Source organism: Anguilla anguilla, chromosome 7 (assembly GCF_013347855.1).
Source record: "Anguilla anguilla isolate fAngAng1 chromosome 7, fAngAng1.pri, whole genome shotgun sequence".
Lineage (NCBI taxonomy): Eukaryota > Metazoa > Chordata > Actinopteri > Anguilliformes > Anguillidae > Anguilla > Anguilla anguilla.
The window spans coordinates 18,474,902-18,497,115 of NC_049207.1; the positions used below are offsets into that span (position 1 = coordinate 18,474,902).

Here is a 22,214-nt window from a genome sequence, read left to right on the forward strand (position 1 = left end):
TTGAAACGCAATAGTTTTGGCTTTGTTGGCAGACAGATTACGTCAGACTGTCTTGGGATTTTGAAGTCACCCTAGCAACACTGACCCACAGGACCAAGACGACATCAAGGCCACAAGCCATTCCACCCGCACATCCGTCAAAACGGGCCAGTGTCAGCAAGTCTGTCTGGGCGTCCGTTCATCGCGGCTGTCATGCCAGGCTGTCTGTGTGCTGCCTGTCTGGGCAAAGCCGTCTCAGATTCCTCCGCGGTCTGTGTTTATCTTCGTCTCACCGAGGACAGCCCACCCACTCTCACGGGTCACTTGTCAACCCATGATCCATGACATTAGACACAGCTTCGCTTGTGATCGCAGCTGTGCCAGGCCTGGATTCCTCAGCCATCCTCGGAGGCTGCCTGGCACTTAACACCAATTTGCACACATCGCAGAATGCAGCCGGCTGATAAACCGAGAATGCGCTTCTGACATTAAGACAAATATACATTAACCAGGGCGGCAGCGTAATCTTCTGGGGGAATAATTATTGAAACAATGTTAGCTTTGGCAAACTCCTCTCCAGAGCCACTTGCAGTGCTACATACCACAGTATTATACTTCTCTGTGGTCTTGATATTTATCGGTGGAAGTCAGGTAGAAAGCATCAGCCAAGGGTAAAAAGGCCGTACCCTAACTAGGATCTGAACAGGTACAAGCCTATTCCTAAAGCACTGCCAACAACGTTGCCAGCATTACAAAGTATTTGACCTAGAACAACCACCTAGAATTGTGAAACTGAGCTATTATAATATACTGACTGCAAGAAAGATTTTTAAAGACACTCAAATTTGTTCATGAGAAAATAAGGGAAGTGAGACTTGTTCACTCCAGTGTTATGCAAACAAAACAAAAAAATTCCACTGACTTTACAATGGTCAATTTCAGGTAAAGTGATCACGCAGGCTTAGCATCATGTTTAAATACATTTTACACTATTGTCATTTGTGTCTCAATTCAGAATAAAAATACATACTATTTATTTAAGATAACGGGTTTAACTTAGTTGTCGGTGGTGCCATTGACTTAACGTCAAATTACAATGTTAAAGCAAGGGTCCCATCTTGTGGCAGAAAAGGTTAAATGCAAGAGAAGATTACAACATGGTAAAACAAAGCAAAAAAATCATCTTAGAATCGTCCCAGCTAAGTCACGTTAATTCATGTGAGCACCAACATAAATTTCGTCTCAACATTAGAACTTAGCAGTTATTTTAATAGGTGTTGTTTCTCATCATTAAGTCATTGCATATTTTACATGACACAGCGTACACATTGTAGCTATGAGCAACAGCAATAATACTACGCATCAAGATTTTGGGAGCTGTCCGTGGGCTTAAAAATAATACTAAAACACAGTTACCTCAAAGGAGCACAAAGTGTGGTTTTGATTTTGTGTCAAGTAGCCTACTTCATATTTATCATGCCCGCTTTTGTCAAAATCAGGTGACAGAACTAGCGAAGGCGTTGGAAATTCCGAACCCTAGAGTGATTACTACGCCGACCAATCGCAGCCGGAGCTTTCGATGCGTGACACAATTGGGCGGGGTTTCACAGAAGGATGGCCACAGCGAGATTTGTTCCGTGTAGTTGGAACTCAATGGGAATTCTCCTTTGCACTGAAAACTTGCGAGGTTGCGGATATTGACATGTGGGGCGTGCACTTTCTTCTTGTGTTAACAAAACAAAGATAACAATATCCGTCTAACCAAGGGGTGAAAAAAACATGTTAACTGCAGCTATCACATGATGTCGCATCTGCCATTCGCCGTTTCCGTGGCATAGTAGGCTACCTTTCGGGTCCTGTAAAATCGAGTGTTTTGTAGTATGTCTTTTCAGCAGAACTTTTTTATATTTTGCTGACCGGAAGTGGTAGAGAGAATAAATATTGTCCACATGCTGACTTTACGCACAACTTTTGATCTCCAGAAAGATGTTGTTTCGCACATTTCAACTAAGGACGACACCGCGAGACGAATAAAAGGTAGGCTAAATATTGCACGAAGAGTACCTGTTCGATCAGCCTTTTACGTGGTCTGCAATCTTATTCCGTGAACAGCATATACTGTGGCTGGAGTAAGTATGTATTAATATTGTTTCTGGTGCTGAAACCTTTTCTTGGTGGGGGTATGTGGAAGGGGATTCCGAACTGGGACAGGGGGTGGCGCAGAAATGACCCAAAATGATACCTGTGATTACATTGGTCATCGTCTATTTCAGCTGAGGCAGACGCCCGGTTTCTTAACGTGGAGAAAGATGGAAGTGTTCTGTATTCATGGAAAGTAAGTTAGTGTTTTATAAAATATTTGAAGGTTATGTAGTCTCACATTTTAATACTGAATTGGTTATTACTGATTCCATCTCCCCTATAGGGGTCTACCGGGAACACCAGGATAGGGAAGTACGATCCCAGCACCAAGCAAAATAAGGTAAGAGCAAGGTAGCCTACCTCTGAGCAGGGTGTCAATTTCAGGGGGGTTCTGATCCCGCTAATTGAGACTTGATCCCCCTTGCAATAAATCTGAAGTAAAATTGTGCTACAATTTTGAGCACCCCTACAGTGGGTCAGACCGTTTCTTAACCACTGAGATTTCCTGAGCAATCTTGATTCGTTACATGAGCATATTAATACCTGAAAGAGAATGAACCAGTCTGACCTCTCTTTTTCTTTTTTTCCTCTCTGTTATGTGTTTTCAGCTTCTGTACACTTTTGACAAGGAGGTGTTTGTGAGCAGCTGCTCTGTAAACAAGGAAGAGACGCTGCTTGGTAAGGTCCTCTTCTGCAGGGCTGTGGGAGTTCATTGTCATGTGCTCTAGGCTCTCTGTCGCATTGTGGGTGTCAAGCATTCAAAATCTTACATGCCGGTGACCGTATTAACACGTCCAGAGCTGTGAAAGACACAGGCAAAGTGTGTTGGTAAAGACAAATTACAGAAGCACACCAGTGAGATTTCCGCTGTATGTCTGCCCTGATTGTGTAGTAAACCTGTATCGCCAGGGCGTTTTCCAGATACCCTTCTTGGTATTAACCAAACCATCCCCCCATCTTTATTTCAGCTGTCAGTCTGTCACGGTGTGCAAAGACACAGGACGGTTTACAACCAAGTGAGTAACTGTTCCCGACAGCAGAGAGTGGATATTCACTGGATATTTGCGTCATGAGTAAGAACAACACATTTTGGATCTACACCATGTATGAACAAGGCCCTTGACTATACTGGTACCTGAAATTGTCCTAACAAGATGTCTCAGGGGTTTTACAGTGTGAAGTCAGTCAGATTTACAATGCATTTTCAATTTGTAATGCCCAAGTGAAGTCCTATAAAAAGATTTATTACATATGTATAATTATGTACTATATAATGAACCGCTGCTACTCGTAATGGATTGCATATGAAATATGTTCAGACAGCAGGGCAACAGTCAGTGCAGGTCTGGTGGATTGATGCTTCCTATTGGGCAGAGAGTTATTCATAAACCTAAATTACTTTTCTTTCTCTTTTCCCAGTTTCAAAGTGTAGAACGCTGCTTATCGAGATTCATCCGCAAAACAACATCAAAGTCCTGAAAGCAGTCGACTGTAGAATCAGAGTCCAGGTAACATGAAATGTAATTAACTGGGGGCATTACACTGTGGAGTTAAGGATCATGAAAATCTACTTCAATTGGTCTCTGACTGAACTAATAAAAGGCTTTTGTAGTTCCATGGAAACTATTGAACATTAAAACTATGAGTGGGTTAGTGTAATATAATTAAAAGTGTCATCTGGTATCTTCATAATTGTTTGGTTTGCATTAGTTATTGATATTATTGTAACTGTTGTGTTCCAGATACATTACTGATTTACCATCAGTTGTATCATGTCTGTATGTGTTCAACATGCAGACATTTGTAATATTGGTATGTATTCTTGCCTAGTTTTTAGACCCTGAAACGGAGAAGAAAAATGTGCGTGAGAGTCACCTTCTGCTGTTTGCAGAAGATGGGTGTAAGTATTCAGGAAGTCCGTTTTATGTCCAGAAGTGAAACTAGGTGGTGTGCTGTTTGGCTGGTTGTGATAGTTGTTTGTTGATGCATAGCCCTCTGTTGCTCTGTAAGGAAGGGCTGACTCAATTCATATTCTTATGTTTGACATTTTTCATTTACAGACATTGAACAATTCCATATATTCCTTGTCAAACAAGAAGGGTACAGAGTGGTAAGGGTTATGTGTTTACTTTTTTTAAATCTTCACTTGAAGTTGCAACACTAATATGGGTGAGAAGATTATATGATGGTAATACATTTTCTTCTTAAGATTGGTAATGGACAGTGAGGAAAAAAAGCTGTTTCTTGTTGCTCAGCTTTCTGTATCTACATGAGAGAATGTCCAGCAGATGTCTTTAAAGGCGCCCCTGTTCCAGGTGATTCAGAACCCAGAACGGCTGGTCAAAGACCGGGTTACAGAAGAGTTCAGCTGGGTGCAATGGGACATGGAGGCACAGAGACTCTTCTACCTCGCCTCCGGGGTAAAACCCAACACAGCCTCTTTTCTACCTCACCTCTGGGGTAAAACCCAACACAGCCTCTCTTCTTCTGACATGACTGCTTTTGTTGGGATGCACATGAATACTAGGCTGTGTTGGTATTGGTCAAAAGTAGTTTCAAACAGCTTGCAAGCAGAGCTATACAGAGATTCATTCATCCCCAGTGGCAGTGTGGCAGATGGTTTTGGGATCAGAGAAAGCTGTAACCGGACGGTAGTTGGTTTAGATCCCAGTCATAGCACGGTGATCAAGGGATCAAATTGCTTCTGAAAAATATCCAATTGCGTAAAGGGATAACACATAAAAGTGTAAGTACTGCAAGAGACTTTAAAAAAGGCGTCTGTTAATAAAATGTCAGCACGCATGCAATATGATGGTGATGCATTCCTCTTTTAATTCAGGAAAAATCCATGCTGAAATGTGTGCAGTTTTACCCAGACTGCAACTTTGAAACTCTGGTAAGACTTTTACTGCTCATAGCCTATTTCTTTTGGTGTGGAAATGCTGGCTCTCGGTCAATGTTGCAGAGGGATCCGCACAATTATTTGCATTTATAATCAGTTGTATCATTTTTCTGTTTTCTGCTGAAGTTTGAGCTGCCGCTGGAGTTGGCTACCAGCCTGTTCACCTCTGTGAGGTAAGTGTCTGTCTGTCTGTCTGTCTGTGTCTATCAGTCTATCTTTCAACCTCTCAGCCTCAATGCAGCAGTTACACTGTTGCACTGCACAGTTGGACTGTAGCTGTATCAGCTGTACCAAGGTGTGCGCATCAAGGGAAACACTAATGTGGTTTAACCCTTTCATAACCTGAGTCTTCATGCAGAATCACTGCATGTTTGAGGAACAGGTGTGAGTGACGGCTATTTCCCTTCATCTTTGCTGTGCTGTGTAAAGTAACCATGGGTACCTACTTTGCTTTTCCATGGTTATTTCTACTTCTATTTGAAAAATATAAACAAACAGAGACAAAGGAAATTAAAATACATGCACTCTTCATTTGATAGGTGGAATAATAGTTAAACAGCCTATATTCTAGAAAAATGCCACAGTTTTTCAGAGGTCAAAGTGCAAATGTGTGCAGAAAATGTGCATTATGGTGTGATAATCTGTGCGACAGCGTGAAAATATTTTCTGGTCTTCTGAAGCCTGTGGCAAATGTATCTGAACAGATTTCAAGTCTGAAAACTTCTGAGCACTACTTACAGTTCTTTCAGCAGACGGAATGAGAATAAAAGACACCTGGACTCTCATTTCTAGGTTCACTAACCTGGGATATGATCATTATAATGCTGAGGAGTTGGAAGATGAGGGAATGAAGCTTATGGTTTTCACCAGTAGGACAGGTATGTGCTGCTGTTCCAGTTAGATATGCCCAAATAACCTCAGTTGTCGTAAATTTATTTGGTGTGATATATGGAGTCTGTTGTGCAGCATTTAAGTTCTCATTTTGTCTTTATTTTATGCGCATGTTTCACATGGGATGTGGAACCCTGCAGACAGTAAGTTATAGTAATAATAGTAATACCTTCGTCATCATTATCATCATCATAATCCTAATAATTATTTCCACTAATAACAAAATTAAGAAGGGAAAGTGAAGGTAATATTAATGGCTTTTAATCCAGTGGGAGAGAATCAAAAACAGACATTGAAGAAGAAAATCATGTTGGCCATTCCTTCTGCGATTAAATCAAATCATTCTCCACTAAAGAAATACTTGGTCCCACAGGGTGAATAACTTGGAGTAAAAGCCATTTTAAAATTTAGTCACTAAATCTAACTTGCATCTAAAATGGGCAATGAGTGGGGCTCCCCGATAAAGTAATCCGACTAGTTTCGTCTGAAGGGATTGATGTGGAAAAAATGCTCACTGCCAACTGTTTCCTCTGCAGGGAGCATGTGCGTTTGCTATAGCCATCCTGTACAAGTTAACGAGGACTTCGCTTACACAATTGCCTTTGTGCACAGAGGTATGTGATACATTACAGACTCTTTACACTCGCATTCCTCCCGGTGTCTCAATCATGTTCTATTACCTAGTCTGTAGGTAATCAGAGCGCTAGGTACAATTTAGTCTGGGAAATGGCGAGCAGTGTTGGGCTGAACGGCCTGTTCTGGTCATTATGTTATGTTATAAGTGTAATGCAGATGTTTTTATGTTGTTAATGTTTGTTTAAAATAAAATTCTAAAGGTTTTTTTTTTAACTTCTAACAATAATATTTTAAAATAGTTGTTCTGAGTGTATTTAGGTTTTGCACAGATAGTGTGTGTGCCCTTGGATGTGTGAACTTTTCTGTCTCCTGCAGGCTATAGAAAAACCTTCAGTGTGTCCCTACAAGGAGCCCCAGCGCCCAGGGCCAGAGACTTGCTCTTTCTCTCTCTGGGTGAGTCAGCCAGCCTGCTGCCATGATTGGGTTTGTTTTAATGACATTATTTACACACACTCACTACACACATTACATATGCATTACATTCACCTGCCTGGATACCATGCTTAGCATTGTTGTGTATGTTATTTGTAGTGGCAGTCGGGACCTTAGAATTAGTTCTGTCGGCCATTTCTACAGTTCTGAGATATTGAGTTTTAAAGTTCTTGTCAGATCCAAGTTCCAGTAGAAGCAGGACTTCATATGTAATCCATTTATAGTCCAGCATATCTACCGTATCTCTTCTGGTTAATAACCTTGCTATCCTACCACAGCAGTGCTCTGGAATCGAAACCTGCAACCTTCTGGTTGTAATCCTAGCCCATGACTGCTACAGTATCTCTTTCCCACTGAAATGAGTGCTGGTGCTGTGACGCTGCTTACCTGACTGAGACCCTGTTGCTGTTCCAGATTATTACATTGTGGTGTACCTGCCCGGGCACTTCCTGCATTTTATCAACAGCAGGCAGCAGGACGTGCCCTGCCACAGCCTCTTCCTCTCAGGTGAGCCCGCCCTGCACCACAAGCAAAGGAGGAAATCGTTTTAAAAATTAAAAATGCATGCTGTCGCACACTGTGTGCTCTTAACAGCATTATTAGTGGGTGGGGATACGGCTCCAAACCTGAAGCCAGACCAGTCACAGGCTGTTTGGTGTCAGGCTGATGTATCAGTGCTGATAGCGAGTATAGCAGCACCCGCTTGCTCTCAGACCCTTCTTCCTGCAGGGGCAGATGCTAGGCTGGGGCAGCTTGGGCCTGGCAGTGTGGTTCTGACCCTCCCCGACACCAAGCTGCTGGATGTGCGGTCAGGGATGGTGTACAGGGCCGAGATCAGCCACACCTCCATGCTGGACTTCCTGTGCAGGAGCAGGCTGGACTCTCAGCGGCTGGCCTCCCTGCACTGCATGCTGGTCTACATGAGCCCCGATCCGGAGGTTGAGTTGAGGGTGAGGGAGTGCTATGGTTACACGGTGCGGCGGATGGTAACAGTCATGAGTCACTGTGTATGTGCAAAATGCCTCTCTCCAAATGCAGTTTAGGCCTGTTCTAATCAGCAAAGATGAACACTTGACCATGGGTAAATTCAATTTAGAGTATTGCGGAGCTGGCTGTCCCAAGTTCAACAATGCTGTCTTCCTATGTTTAACGTCTATGGTCACCATTGCTCTGTTCCGTACAGATCATAGACTGGATCTGTGATGACGTCATGGCTTTGGAGAACTTTGATCAAATTCAGGAATTCATACTGGGTGAGTGTGGCTGAGGCGCTGCATGGTTTTAAATGGCTGTTCAGATTTGTGTTCAAAGTGTAAATGTGTGTTTTTCTCCTCTTTGACAGCTTCCCTGTACAGGATGGTGTACCAGCAGTCTCTCAGTCTGGACAGAGTCCTGCCATATTCATCTGTGCTGGAGAGGAAGGTAAGGGCTTTGTTCAAAAAATCAGAGGAAAGTGAGGTTGTGAAAGGGTGAGGAGTGTGGCGAAATAAGCAGTAGTCTTCACTGCGTGTGTTTGTGTGTGTGTGTGTGTGTGTGTGTGCAGAGGCGTCACTAGGGGGGTGCGGACCGCACCGGGTGACACCATCAGAGGGGGGTGACACCGAAATGACTGGCAATAAATTTTTTGTGCAGTGTTTTGTGTAGCGACGAGTTGAAACAGATAATTTCTCTGATGCAGTTTACTGCCGGTCGATTTAATTAGCGGTATTAATATGACGAGAAGCGCTTTGTCGTTTGAATGCATAACATGCAATTCCTTGTACGTGTCGTCACAATGCATTTCTTTCATCATTTCATTTCACAGAGCTTATGATTCAGACAAAGCACACTCAGCATGTGTGTGTATGTATGTGTGTGTGTGTGTGTGTGTGTGTGTTTATTTGTGTTTTGCAGGACTTGCCTCTTGGTCTGAAAGAGATCCCTGGGGTGAAATGTACATCCGAGCTCCTCTTTGAGCCGGTGTTTAAGGGAAAAGTAAGGCCTATCTCACAAAACTTATGTTCCGATGTACCAACCGTCCTATTGATCTGTTAAGTAAGGGATAATCAATGAAGAAGTGGTCTGCTATGAAAAGCACTCTGGGATTAAGCAGTCTGTTACCCATAGAAGTGATCATTATTCAGAAAATATCAGACCATAAACCAATTAGAATCGAGCGTTCAACAAAGCCGTGTAATAATATTAATGTAACATGTTTGATTTGAATCCGTAAATACTGATATGTACTTTACTGCTATGAATCTTGGTGTAAGAAATTCAGACCAGACTCAATTGGAAATAAGTAGTGCAGTACTCCCATCATGCACTAGATGGCAGGTGAGTGGTGAAAGTAGATCAGCATAACATAGAGTAACAGATGAAAAATGCGTATCTCTTGGACAAAATGTGTGCTGCATTAAGTCTGACCGGACATATTGTTTTAAGCAGGGCCTAACTTTTTCCAAAATTAGACTGTATTTTTTAAATTGAAGTTGTTGCTTTAAAACTTTTTAACTGTAATTTAATGCTGCAGTAGGAGACTTTCTCAATCAGGGCCCTAAATAGGGGGGAGACAACTGGGATAACTGGGATTCTTGATACTTTCCTAGAACTAGCCTCCAAATTAAGTATGTTGTCAATAATAGCTACCTAGCTACTTTATTGGCTAAATTCATTGAACGTATGATTGGCTGGCAAGCGGCAAGTCTAGGTACATTACAGTTGAAATTTAAACCCACAATGTCAGCTCTGCGTCGGTCTTCAGCTCCACACGCTCCCGAACGCTCTCACCACCTTGAAATCGGAGTGCTCCGATGTTCATTCTAGTTTTACAGAAAGCTGTATCCAATTTTCTTTTCTTCCTTTTGGAATTAGCTAAGATGCTGCCAGCGATTTAGGAGCGGGTCTTTTGTCGGGCATTGGTGAAACTTTTTTTCTTTGTTTCCCAATGGATTTAGCTGTGTGTACTGTTAGGTGAACTGGCAAAGTCAATCTTCTATGGTGCTGGATTTTTCTCACAGCAGCTGTTTCTATGATTGCTACCAATTAAGCATCACCATTCCCCAATATCTTTCTGAAAAGTTACCTACTGCAGCTTTAAGTAAATGTAAATACAAAAATAAACGTTTTTTCCAAAATGTCATTTGAAGTATGGAAGAGGTAAACTGTAAACAACCCAGAACCTGCAATGCTGCCCACCCCTCCACAGAAGTGATTTTTTTCTAATGTTTAGTGTGTTTTATGTGTTATCTGGTGGAAAAAAAGCCCAGGCACTTCAAAGGATACTGGGAGGAACTCCAGTGGAACATGGAGAAGATGAAATACTTTGAAGCGGTTCCAAACCCCAGATACAGAACCTCTCTGATCCAGGCCGACTGGTCCCGCTTGCTGGCCGAAATGGTGAGGCCCGGCACGCCGTGTGTGTTCCCCGCAGCTCCGCGCGCCAAAGGGTGCCGCTGGTGTGGCTGACGTGAACCTTTTAGTCATCCTTTTCCTGTTTCCTACCCTCCACTTCCCATCTGAGTGGACAGTGTGTGCTCATCGTGCAAAAAAAACGAGAGAGAGTCAGTGATTCAGCTGTCATTAGAATACACTGTGCAGCGGGGGAAGGATGGTTGCATCATTTTCAGTAAACAAGGGCACAGCAACTTCACTGTGGAATGGAAAGAAACGGGCATGTGTTATTTGTTTCAGAATTCTGAGGAGAAGAAGCATGCCAACAATTTTCGGCACATTGAAGAGAACACCAAAAAGTAGGTGGAGAACAATGTGTTTAGAATGTGGCATCTGTAGGAGGAAGTGAGGGATTAGTGGAGAGTGAAGTGTGATTCTAGAAAGTTCAGAGACCAGGAACTTTCGGGGGGGTCAATGGACCGAGGTGACGACTCAGCGTCGAGATGTGCCCACACGTGTGAAACAGCCGATACTGTGACAAGATGCTTGTTGCCAGGAAGTTTGTCTTACAATTTACTGTAACTGAGGAGGGAGGAGCTTGCGTGTCACAATATGCCACACATGCTCAGCTTAACACGTTACTGGCTGGAGTAGGTTAAGGTACGCAGTTGAGTTTGGAGAAGCTGTGAAATTAAGTTTGAGAGAGTTTTGTATGATCAGAAAGCAATAACCATTTCCATCCTTTCCCTTCACTACCTCAGAGTGCTGTCCATGGTGGATACCTGGCGTTTAGGTAAGACGGGAACAAAATTAGTCCTTTTCCTTTGACAAATTCGTACAAATGTTACACAGCGCCAAACAACAGTTGAGTTGCCTATAGATGGGAAAGTTCCTTGAGCGAATGAAAAAAGGAACTGAAAATCCCCCTACTCTGATGTCAATGCTGCATTCCTCAGCACATAGGTAAAGCCAGAATAGGGAGCCAGAATCATTCCCATGGTTACATACAGTCAGGGAAGGGGCTACATCACCACCAGCACAGCTTGGCTCTCCTTCCTGCTTCCAGCTGCCCCCTCCCTGAACCACTAGAGGTCATGTGCTGGGGGCAATTCCTGCTGTCATCGCTCAGTTTTACCCTCACCACGGCCAAGTACAGGGTCGCCCAGAATCCCCTGGGGTGGAATCAGTGATGTCATCCACAGACAATGTGATGTCTTCCTGACCTATCCATGCCCTGCTTTCCTCTAGACAAGAAGGTGGTCCCCCTCTTCCAGGAGGAGGATCAACAGCAGAGGGCGCTGATTGGCTTAGTAAGTACAATAGAATTGAGCAATGGAGAGTCACAGCAGGAAGCGAACACACACGTGTGCATGCATGCATACACGCACACATGCACGCACACACGTGCAAAACATTCTGTTCAGGTTCTGGTGGAAACATTGATAACAATGCACCTCAGTCAGTCAGTCCTGGATTAAATATGTATTTGAGCTGATTTAGTGTACTGATCAAATTTTATGACCGTCCAGCAGGATGTTCAACAGAACATGATCCTGAGCAAAGCATACAATCATATGAAAGAAGAGTTTTTGCTCTGAGGATTGGTAAAAATCAACCTTTTTTCAAAATGCACTGTAATCGGCAGGAACTGGTGCTTGAAGGGTTACAGTAATAATTATTTGACCCAGGTCTGATCACAATGCTTTTTAAGGACAGGTTCATAAACATGTCTCTCCAAACTGTTTACAGATGTTAACAGAGCACCACCCAGGCATTGCAATCAAGCCTCACGCTTTTATTTTTAGAAGCTTCCGATCACATTTGGTGTTCAGTTTCAAGGAAGCCATCTCCCCCCCCCCCTACACTCCACCTCTTCAACACTCTGCCCCCTGCCCCCTGCCCTCCCAACCAGGTCAGGGAAGTCAGCTGTACTCCCATTTCCCACCTTTTCCTGTTACCGAGGGCTAGTGAATACATTTTGTCTTTCGAGAGAAAACTTCTGGAAATGCAGCTGCAAGGTTCAATTTGTTTCTAACTTATTAAAGAGCTTGGTTATTGAACTAAACCCCAAATCTCTCCCTTTCTCCCTTTCCTCGTGCCCTACATGTGGTACCTTTCGTCTCACGTTTCACGCAGATGGTGGACAAGCTGAGGGAGCACTTGAACAGGCATTTACCTCGCCTGGGAAAGAAGAAGATTGACGTACTTGTCGTCAATTACGTGGCAAAGCTGGTTCGTTTTATTTTGCTCCCTTTGTAACTGACAGTTGTCTCTACACCCACACGCACGCACACGCACACGCACACGCACACACACAAAAAGCAGAAGTGAGAAATTAATCCTGCCAGCGGCCTGTATTTATTGACATGCATGCAGTTGCTGGGTACATTTTTTGGTTCCTTCCTCATTGACGTGTGCCATGTTTCCCTTATGCACAAGCGGTCCTGATGTCAGCAAAATGGGAACAAAATGTGCAATTCTTAGTTATGCGTTTCTGAGGGATGCACTTGTCTCGATTTCCTAGTAAAGCCCTCACATTTTTTAAGTGCACCCGTTTACAAGATATGAAGAGGAAATGAAAGGTGCACTGCAATATCCTGTTATTGCATTGAAGCGAATACAATAGGAAGTGAGTCATCACGTGTGGTCAGCAGGGTGGAGTGCACATGCCTTTCAGGTGTTGAGCCTGTCATATCTTTAGAGGCACACACACGCTTGTGTGTGTGCGTATGTGTGTGTGGGTGTGTGCACGTGCATGCGTGCATGCATGTGTGCACCGAGCAAGAGCTAGGTCTCGGCCTGGATTAGTGTTCTGTAAGAATACAAGGATTGTGAAACATCAAACGGCTATCCTGGGAGAGTAGAAGTGTTATTTTACACCATGTGGGTGGGGAAGCAGGTGCAGTGTGCCTCTCTGACCCTCTTCCTCACCTGTGCCTTTAGCTGGAGCTGCTCAGACACATGCTGGAGTCGGTGTGGCTGAAGTACCAGCTGGGCCCTCACGTGCTTTCTTTGTAAGTGCTTCGCTCGGGATTCTGTGAACGGTAGTGGACCATAATTCATGAGATGATAGGTGCCCTTGTAGTTGCAGCTGTGGAGAATGTGTGCACATGCTGCAGTCTGCGATCTCCACCATCTGCTTCTGCTTATCATGGGTCTGATTGCAGGGCATTCTCAGACTCCCAGGTTCTGTGTGTATGACTCTCCTCCCCTGCTGTTCTGTGTTTGATTCTACTCTTCGATGTGTTTGACTCTCCTGCAGTATTATTCTGTGTTTGACTTTTCTTGACTATTCTGTGCATTTCACACTTCTTTTCTACTGTTCTGTGTTTGACTCTCCTTCTCTACTGTTCTGTGTTTGACTCTTTCTCTACTGTTCTGTGTTTGACTCTCTTTCTCTGCTGTTCTGTGTTTGACTCTCTTTCTCTGCTGTTCTGTGTTTGACTCTCTTTCTCTGCTGTTCTGCGTGTTTGACTCTCCTTCTCTACTGTTCTGTGTTTGACAGCCTCTTGTGTTTTGCTCTCCTCTGCTGTTCTGTTTCTCTGCGTCAGTAAGCAGAAGGGTGGCCGAGCCGAGTGGGCAGTCTTTCACGTGATGAGCCGAATTCTGGAAGCTATGAAAGGCCTGTGTCTGCCCCTCCCTCCCGGTAGGAACAACTGCGCTCTGTGAAAGTAGTACGACCCCCACGACCCGTACTTAAACTCCCAGAACAGCAGGGCATAAACAAGGGAAAAAGTAATTGTGTTGTCATGAGGCCTTCAGTGAGCAATGACCAATATCTTCCATCTGTGCAGCGCGCTGCTACATGCTACCCTTTATGAATATGACACACCAGCTCAGGCAGCTACACTCTCCGAACAGAGAGGCTATTGATTTGCTGTGGAAACATGTTGTAAGCCTTCTTTTCCAGTGAATGATAATGAAAACATCCTCCCACTTTATTTGAGCGGTGCCATGCCCTTTACCTGCGTTGGAGTGAGGCAGAAGGAAGCCACGTGGTGTTTTTTTGGCCTGTGGACAGAACGCGGGCGGGGGAGAGCGGTTGACTCAGAGGCCGGGCTGTGGCTATCCAATCTCAGCCTCACCACAGAAACCAGAACTGTGCTCTGGATCCGTGTTTCAGGCCCAGATTCAGTTCAGCCGCAGTCTACTCTCGTCCTCAAGTAGATAAATAAAGCGCCACGTGTTTTTGTTTTCCAAATTGTCGGCATGTTATGAAGTCACTGAAATTAGCCGGAACACACAAATAAAAGTTGTATAGGAAAGAAACACACAAGGAGCCTTCACGTGTGGCTTGCCCCAGAATACTTCCAGACAGGTCTGTTCCCTTGGCATGCCAAATAAACCCACAAATGTTTGTTCAACACAGAGTGGTGTTACCGCTGAGGTTGAATGCAGGCACTAGCAGAAGTGGTGTTTATGTTAAATAAATTACACCTTTTGATGAGTTGCCTTATCTTAACACATTTTGCCTCAATTTACAGGATTTATGTGCTGGCTACTCCTACTTGGAGAGATTCTTTTACAGCCTTTACAGTTTTGACACAGATTTATGGATGGGGTGGTACTGGTGTTGGAGTGGGTTTTGTTGCCAGCTCAGAGCATACCTGTCTGCAAAGGCGAGGCAGTCTGAATGCTCATCAGTGGTTGGTCTCTGGTTGCAGGATACCACACTTTGCTGTCCGTGCTGGGGGTGCGCTGTCTTCCTCGCCACACCTTCCTGCAGTATGTGGACCATGGCCTGCTGCAGCTCACTGAGCCCTTTGTGTCACGCCTAATGACAGGTACTGACTACACTGTCACTAATACTCACACACTGTCTCAATACTGTCCTCACTAATACTCACACACTGTCTCAATACTGTCCTCACTAATACTCACACACTGTCTCAATACTGGCCTCACTAATACTCACACACTATCTCAATACTGTCCTCACTAATACTCACACACTGTCTCAATACTGTCCTCACTAATACTCACACACTGTCTCAATACTGGCCTCACTAATACTCACACACTGTCTCAATACTGTCCTCACTAATACTCATACACTGTCTCAATACTGTCCTCACTAATACTCATACACTGTCTCAATACTGGCCTCACTAATACTCACACACTATCTCAATACTGGCCTCACTAATACACACACACCCACTCTCAATACTGTCCTCACTTATACTCACACACTGTCTCAGTACTGTCCTCACTAATACTCATACACTATCTCAATACTGGCCTCACTAATACACACACACCCACTCTCAATACTGTCCTCACTTATACTCACACACTGTCTCAGTACTGTCTTCACTATTACGTACACTCTCACACACTGTCTCAATACTGTCCTCACTAATACATACTCACGCACTATTTCAGTACTGACCTCAGACCTCATAGGTCTTATGTCAGGACGTTGTAACTTTTTGATTGTTTCTCCGGGAATGTCTGTCCACACTAGAGCCGGGGTGGAAGATTTCGGTAAATCTTACTTGGTCTTAACTGTCTTGCACAGAAAATGACTCCTGTTCACACAAAATGCCAACACAGAAAATTGCCTGATTTATGGACGCATGTGTGGAAGGGGCTAATGCTAACTATGAGGCCTCTCTGCACACTCCTAAATAACTTATGTCACACTTTGCATTAGCATTGTCAAAGTCAATATTTTGATCTAGAACATAACCATTATAACAGGCCATAAGGCACATTAGGTATTTGTTTCTTCATGACAACTATTTGCAGATTAAAACGTTTTATTCTGAAATATTATATTCAAGCCATTGATTTTCCTCAAAAAGTACTAACCTTTTTAAATATTTACTAAAAACATGGTTTTTAATTATTTTTAGATCAGTATGGTTCATACTGCATCCATACTTCATATATCTGATATTATATTATTATATTTGGTACTGCTGGTGCTTTCATTAAATGCCAACAGTTGTCTTTCTGTGGCTCACCAGATTGGATAAGTATCCAGATAAGTGTCTGATTTGCCCAGCATGATTTCTTTAAGATTGCCTCTTGTTCATTTTGGCATAATTTGTTGGAGGTTAACTGGTTCATCTGGTCTTACTCAACACTTAGACTGATGTCAGTCCAGTGGAATGGTTGTTGTTGATGTAGGAAGTGGCTGTCCAATGACACTTGTCCCATATTTTCAGTTTTATCAGGATCTTTCATAAGGATGGGAGAACAAATTAAATGCATAATTGAAAAAAGACAGGACTGGGGTGGTTCTCTTGAAATTCTCTTGAAGTTTATGCAAGCATGTAAAAGTCATGGAGTTGTTTCCCGCCAGTGGAAGAAAAAGTAGTTTCACTAATCCACAAATATGTTTTAAGTTTGGATGAGTGTGCCAAAATTCCAAAAATAGGCTCAGCTGAAGGGGCGGCACACCATAATTTACTGGAATGAGCTAACGCCGTGTTGCGGGGGCTTTTTCAGGTTAAAGTGATTTGGGGACAGGACTCGGTATTTCAGTGTTCCGAGCGGTGTCCTTCCTGTGCTTCCCCATGCTGCGTGCACGTGTGAGTCACAGCCGTTTCACCACCGTGCTTTTCCACCTCGTGCTGGAATCTCGGAGCGGCCATTTCCGTGGCATGTGCTGGAGAGGCTCGCTGGAGAGATTTATTAGGACAGCAGATAGCATGCTTAGCTTTATATAAAGCCTGGCATTCGAGGCTTATGGGCTTCGCCGTACCTAGTGTTCGGTCTGGGTGTCCTGAGGATAGAGATGGCACGGGATCAATCAAATGAAAATGTTTCAGGCTTTGGGGGAGTGGAGGGAGTAGACTGCATTCTAAGATCAGTGAAAAGGAAAGGAATTCATACATGAAGACTTTTTCAATTTCCTGATGCAAGTTTGTAGTCAAGAACTATAAAGGAGACTGAAAACATATATAAATATCTAAAATATATAAAGACTCAACTGCCCTCCCCACTTTTTTTTACCCGCCGTAACATTTCTCAGAGGTTGCAAGATTGAATCCTTAGTTGACATCAAAATGTTTCAGAAGGGATTACCCACAATTCAGTTTGTCGATCTGTTGAGTGACATTAATGTGCTGTGCTGTGTATGCATAGCAACAGGCCTACTGTGACTGATGATTTGTGCACAGAGGGGGAAGCCAGTCAGCACTCTTTTCCCATGGAGACACTGTGGATGAAACGCAACGACCTTTATACTGTAATCCTGCTGTGTGTTTCAGAACCATTAACCAGGAATTACAGAAAATAATGTTCAGGGCACCAAAACTGTAAACGGCTGTTATCAGCTGCTTTCTCAAGCATGGCACAGTACGAGTCATTTATGTAGTTCTGTTTTCTAAAATGTTCTCTGAGGAAGTAAAGTATCTTTCTAAATGTGTAACTGCTTCACATTATATACATGCTTAATTAGAATTTTCTAAATCAGTTATGTGCTGCTTTGCTCTGGTTCTGTGAAGTCTATAGCTAAGCTATCTTCATTGGCTACAATGAAACCATAAAAAGCCAGGAATGTGAAAGATGTGGGATTCTGGTTGAATTTATCAATGCAAATAAGTAGCGACAGATTGTGGAGTCTGAAATCTTTCTGCTCTCCACTACATAGTGTCTGATGCTTCGCTAAGTTGCTTTGAAGCCATCGAGTTCATACTGCCTTCCAAGTCAGCTGCGATGACGCCAAGCATTTCTCCAATAAAACATTGGTTGTAGATGTGCTAGGGTAGCATAAACTGTGTTTTTAATTAATGATATTTACTGTTGGGAGAATGGGGTGTGGAAGAGACAAAGAGAGGACAATACTTGCTACCCAGCTCTGTGAAAAGCAATCTTTCACACAAAACATGTCGATTTTCATAGTGTTCTCCTCTAAGGTAATGACAATCTGATATATGGTATACCATTGTAAGGACATCTCTGATCTATAGGGCAGCTTGGTAAGAGTTCTTGGTTTGACATGTATGGAAGGTCAATCATAGTTCTTAATAAAGTGGCAAAAGATCTAGTGCAGTGAACTGGGTGGGGTCATTTTTTTTCATTCAGTTTTTTTTTCATCCCACAGACCTGGACAACAGTGACGACAATGAAAAGCTGAAGTTTAGTATTATGAAGAGACTTCCTGAGGTAAAGTATCTCCTTTTTTAGTAATCACAGCTGTTTCACTTCCATTATGATTGTAGAAATAACTAAGTCTCTAAAACCCTCCATGTTCCACCAGTGTTCTCTCATATTTTGTAATCATTGCTGTCAGTTGTTTTTCTTTTGCGGTAGTAATGTAATGTGTATATGTTTTGTATTTTTGACTGATTCATTGAGCTACCAAGTACATGGGTCTTGGATGGTATCACAAAGAAACAAGGACCAATTCTCCTGTTTAATTCACCCCAGTGGGTTGTGCATGTACCTTGCAGGTCTAAAAATGAATTGCATCTATCTTAGAATTTAAAAAATATTTGTGGAATGGAGGGCCTTTCACTAAAAAGCTGAGCAATTTAAGGAATGCTAACACTAAGTAAATCCATTTAAACATATAATTTGTTAAATGGTGATGTATTACAAATATTTACTAATGTGCCATGTAGTTATGTACTGGTGTACAGTTGACACAGTGAAAATAAATGCTAAATAACAGTAGATTAAGTGTGTGTTAGTAAATGCTGTCCAGTAGATAGCATTGAGTTTAGAATGTAATGATGTTAGGACTACAAGATGAAATCCATATTACGGTAGAGGCTTATAGATCATAAATGTATCCTTTATCTGGAATTTCATGTTTTTTTTTACCTCTTGGGTATATGTTTTCGCCAGTCCATGGAGCAGAAGCTCTTTCAGCTGTGGGATCACCCAATCAGCTCGGCTTGTATATCCAGGAAGTACGTCCAAGGGCTACTCGAGAGACAAGCCAAGACAAAAGTAAATACTCTTGCCATCTGTTATTTTTCAGCTTTAATGGCCATGAGGTTACAGACCTAACTGTTTCTGAGACTGAAATGATTTTTAGGTCTTCTTGCGTATACAGCTGAGTAAGTCTTTTTGACTGTTTCCAGGGCTCTGTCTTCGTGGAAAGGAGCACATCAGGCCTCCAGCCTGAGTTCCTGCCTCTCACCTACCTCACCAAAATTCTCTCCAATATAGAAAGTCAAGGTACTTGGGAGCATTTTTGATGTCATGTGACCCTATCGTGTGACCTTTGAGTTTTTTTCCCTCCAGTCTTGTGAAATGCTGTGGTGGTGTGTTGCAGTGCTGAACCCGTTTGAGGAGCAGGAGAACGTGGACGCCAGGTTTGTTGAGGATACGGCGCTGAAGCAGACCCTCATCTTGCTGGGGCTGGAGGAGAAGTGAGGGCAGAGGGCAGAGCTAGCCTGATGCAGAACCCCTAAAGACTAACACCAGGGTGCAGCACTAAGGCCTCTCTCACACATGGCTCGTTTGATCTCTTGATCCTAATACAAGTGTGGTGTGGTTCTGCACTAGGACAGGTATCTTCAGCTCTGATCCTAGGGGGATGCAGGGTATGGCGTGAGATGTTACTCACCAATTGATCAATTAAAGAATTTAATTACACAGTTTTCCTCACCTGGTTGACTGTGTCTTAACTAGTTTCTGATTTTAAGATGGAGAAAAAAAAAAAACGGCACACCCAGTAGCCCTCTATCAGTTGAGGACCTCACGTGTGGGTCATGTCTTTATGTTATGTAGTTTGTTCCTGAATTTGCAGAAGGGCAGTGTCTTCCACATATAGACACAACAGATAGAAATCTCTTCCATTAGTTTGCTAGCCCTGAGGGACTGAGGAAGAAAAGGACATTGGTACATGGGGCGGTAGTAGTAGTATAATGGGGAGGGAAATGGTTTTGTAACCTAAAGGTTGCAGGTTCCTGGGAAGGACACTGCCATTGTACCCTTGAGCAAAGTACTTAAACTGCATTACACTTCAGTATATATCCAGCTGTATAAATGGATACAATGTAAAATGATGTGAGTCACTCTGAATAAGAGCATCTGCAAAAAAAAAAAAAAGCCTGGTTCAAATTGCCTGCAATCACCACCGTGCCTCTAATATGTTCCAAAGGGTTTCTGGCACAGGTTTAAAAAAAGGAACTAGGTACTACTGGAAATATCAAATGTGAAACTAAAACGAAAAAAAAAAATCTGGTTCTCATCCTGCAGCAGGTGAACCGAACGCCTGAATTTGAGTTTGACCGTATGTGACTTCAATTTCAGTTGAATTTTCCTGGATTAGAGAGAACCTGTGTGAACATGCCCTGAGAGAATGCCATTTGTACACAGCTCCCTGCAGCTCAGCGAGACTTCTGGGAAATGGCTGACTTTAATGCATCTTGGACCGCTCCACAGGAGCACCATCGGAAGGCAATTACTGGGCCTGGCTGCGGCATTAGTGCAGCGTAATTTCCGATTCGCTGTGAGCAGTCCTTGTGACATCCACTTTGCTCAGCCTTGAATTAAAACGGGAAGCCCACACAAGCTTACAGTAAGGCCGGAAATCATCATCACTATCTTAGGTAATAGGCATTTGCTGGATATTTCCTTTCCCAGTGACTTATTGTGTGATTATCAGGAGGAAATTAACTACAATAAGCACATCTGGAAATCGGTATATTAGACCCAAAATAAATCTTGCGTACTGATAAACTGGAAAAGGGATTTTTTTCACAAGTGTTTGTGTTTATGCAGTGTGGACCCCACTGTATTGTGCAACTGTTTTGTAAATAAAAAGACATATTTGAAGATGAATATGTTCCTTATTCATACTGTTGCTTCAGGTAGATGGCTACACCTTACACACTTCATTCACAAATGATGGTATACATCCAGGGATGTAAAACAATGGAAACAAATGGTTTCTGCATGGGGGAACACTCCTGAATCAGCAGAATTAATGGTTGTCCAGAGAACGTTCTCACTGATAAAGGAGGACTCTGTTGGTGCCCGTCAAATGCCACAGAACATAAAATATATACAGTGCCGTCAAAAAGTATTTGCCCCCTTCCTGATTTCCTCTATAGTTGAATTTTCTATCACACTGAATGGTTTCAGATTTTTAAACAAAATGTAATATTTGACCGAGGAAAACTAAAGTAAACATAAAACGCCTTTTTAAAAATTATTTCATGTTTTGTGTTTATTCAGGTTCCCTTAGTCTAATATTACATTTTGTCTAAAAATCTGAAACCATTCAGTGTGACATATATGCGATAATAGAGGAAGTCAGGAAGGGGGGGAAATGCTTTTTTACAGCAGTGTACACCCCTGGAGCATCACCTCTCCGGAATATTTTGGTTTATCAAAAATCTATTGGAGGCTGGCAAGGAGCTAAATAAAATCCAGGTTTTGATAGAACAGCAATAAAGTCGCTGACGCTACCCGTTAGCAATGCCACAGGAAATCAACTCCAGATCCAAGGCAAGGCAGTTTCAAAATGACTTCTACCATTCCATGTGGCCGCAGGGCCCTAAGTAATCGGACACATACCATGTGGCCGAAGTACTATAATATTCTCATATTTAATAAGCATCAGCGACAGCGTTATTAAATATGACTGAAATGCTCCCCTCGGTCGTCTGGACGCTTGTCTGGGCTAGATCTCCACGGGCTTGGGCTGGGGTTTGCGGATGTGCCGGATGTTGGAGCCGGCCTCGGTGGGTTTGAAGGGGGCCAGGGCTCCGTAGGGCCGGGGGATGGGCAGGGGGTCGTTCTCGGGGACGTAGGCATTGGGCCGGGCCTCGGCCGTGGTGATGCCCCCGTTGGGTAGCAGGGCCTTCTCCTCCTCTTCTGCCCTCTGGAACGGAGGATTGGACAGAAACGCAATCAGGAACGACGGCATGAAAACCCACTATTACACTGA

The 22,214-nt window shown here is 43.1% G+C and overlaps 2 protein-coding genes across 7 annotated transcripts in view; one reads left to right on the forward strand and one right to left on the reverse strand.

Moving 5' to 3' along the window:
* Positions 1–1,582: 1,582 nt before the first annotated feature.
* gsap (gamma-secretase activating protein) lies at positions 1,583–21,103 on the forward strand. 2 transcript variants are annotated; one of them, XM_035426203.1, is made up of 32 exons: positions 1,583–2,016; positions 2,253–2,314; positions 2,405–2,461; positions 2,730–2,799; positions 3,090–3,137; positions 3,541–3,629; positions 3,952–4,021; positions 4,182–4,231; positions 4,437–4,541; positions 4,961–5,017; positions 5,150–5,196; positions 5,816–5,901; positions 6,055–6,057; positions 6,451–6,528; positions 6,866–6,943; positions 7,397–7,489; positions 7,712–7,932; positions 8,166–8,235; positions 8,325–8,404; positions 8,876–8,956; positions 10,226–10,360; positions 10,655–10,713; positions 11,116–11,147; positions 11,603–11,664; positions 12,491–12,586; positions 13,298–13,368; positions 13,906–14,000; positions 15,019–15,138; positions 18,411–18,472; positions 19,157–19,261; positions 19,396–19,492; positions 19,590–21,103. In XM_035426203.1, the coding sequence occupies exons 1-32, from the start codon at positions 1,929–1,931 to the stop codon at positions 19,688–19,690; spliced, it is 2,568 nt and encodes an 855-aa protein (XP_035282094.1). In that variant the 5' UTR covers positions 1,583–1,928; the 3' UTR covers positions 19,691–21,103. The 2 variants fall into 2 exon arrangements, with proteins under 2 accessions (XP_035282094.1, XP_035282095.1); XM_035426204.1 differs by lacking the exon at positions 6,055–6,057.
* ccdc146 (coiled-coil domain containing 146) overlaps positions 21,092–22,214 on the reverse strand; it is a 29,783-nt gene continuing 28,660 nt past the window's right edge. For all 5 annotated transcript variants that reach the window (XM_035426197.1, XM_035426200.1, XM_035426198.1 and 2 more), the window contains one exon: positions 21,092–22,148. In XM_035426197.1, coding sequence (XP_035282088.1) covers positions 21,948–22,148 — 201 coding nt within the window. In that variant the 3' untranslated portion in view covers positions 21,092–21,947. The remainder of the gene's footprint in view (positions 22,149–22,214) is intronic.

Excerpts from the sequence above, each read along its gene's own strand:
- gsap (XM_035426203.1), top strand. The coding sequence starts at position 1,929 with ATGCTGACTTTACGCACAACTTTTGATCTCCAGAAAGATGTTGTTTCG. Across the intron at positions 4,232-4,436 it reads AACAAGAAGGGTACAGAGTG|GTGATTCAGAACCCAGAACG; the intron begins GTAAGGGTTATG and ends CCCCTGTTCCAG. Across the intron at positions 14,001-15,018 it reads GTGTCTGCCCCTCCCTCCCG|GATACCACACTTTGCTGTCC; the intron begins GTAGGAACAACT and ends CTCTGGTTGCAG.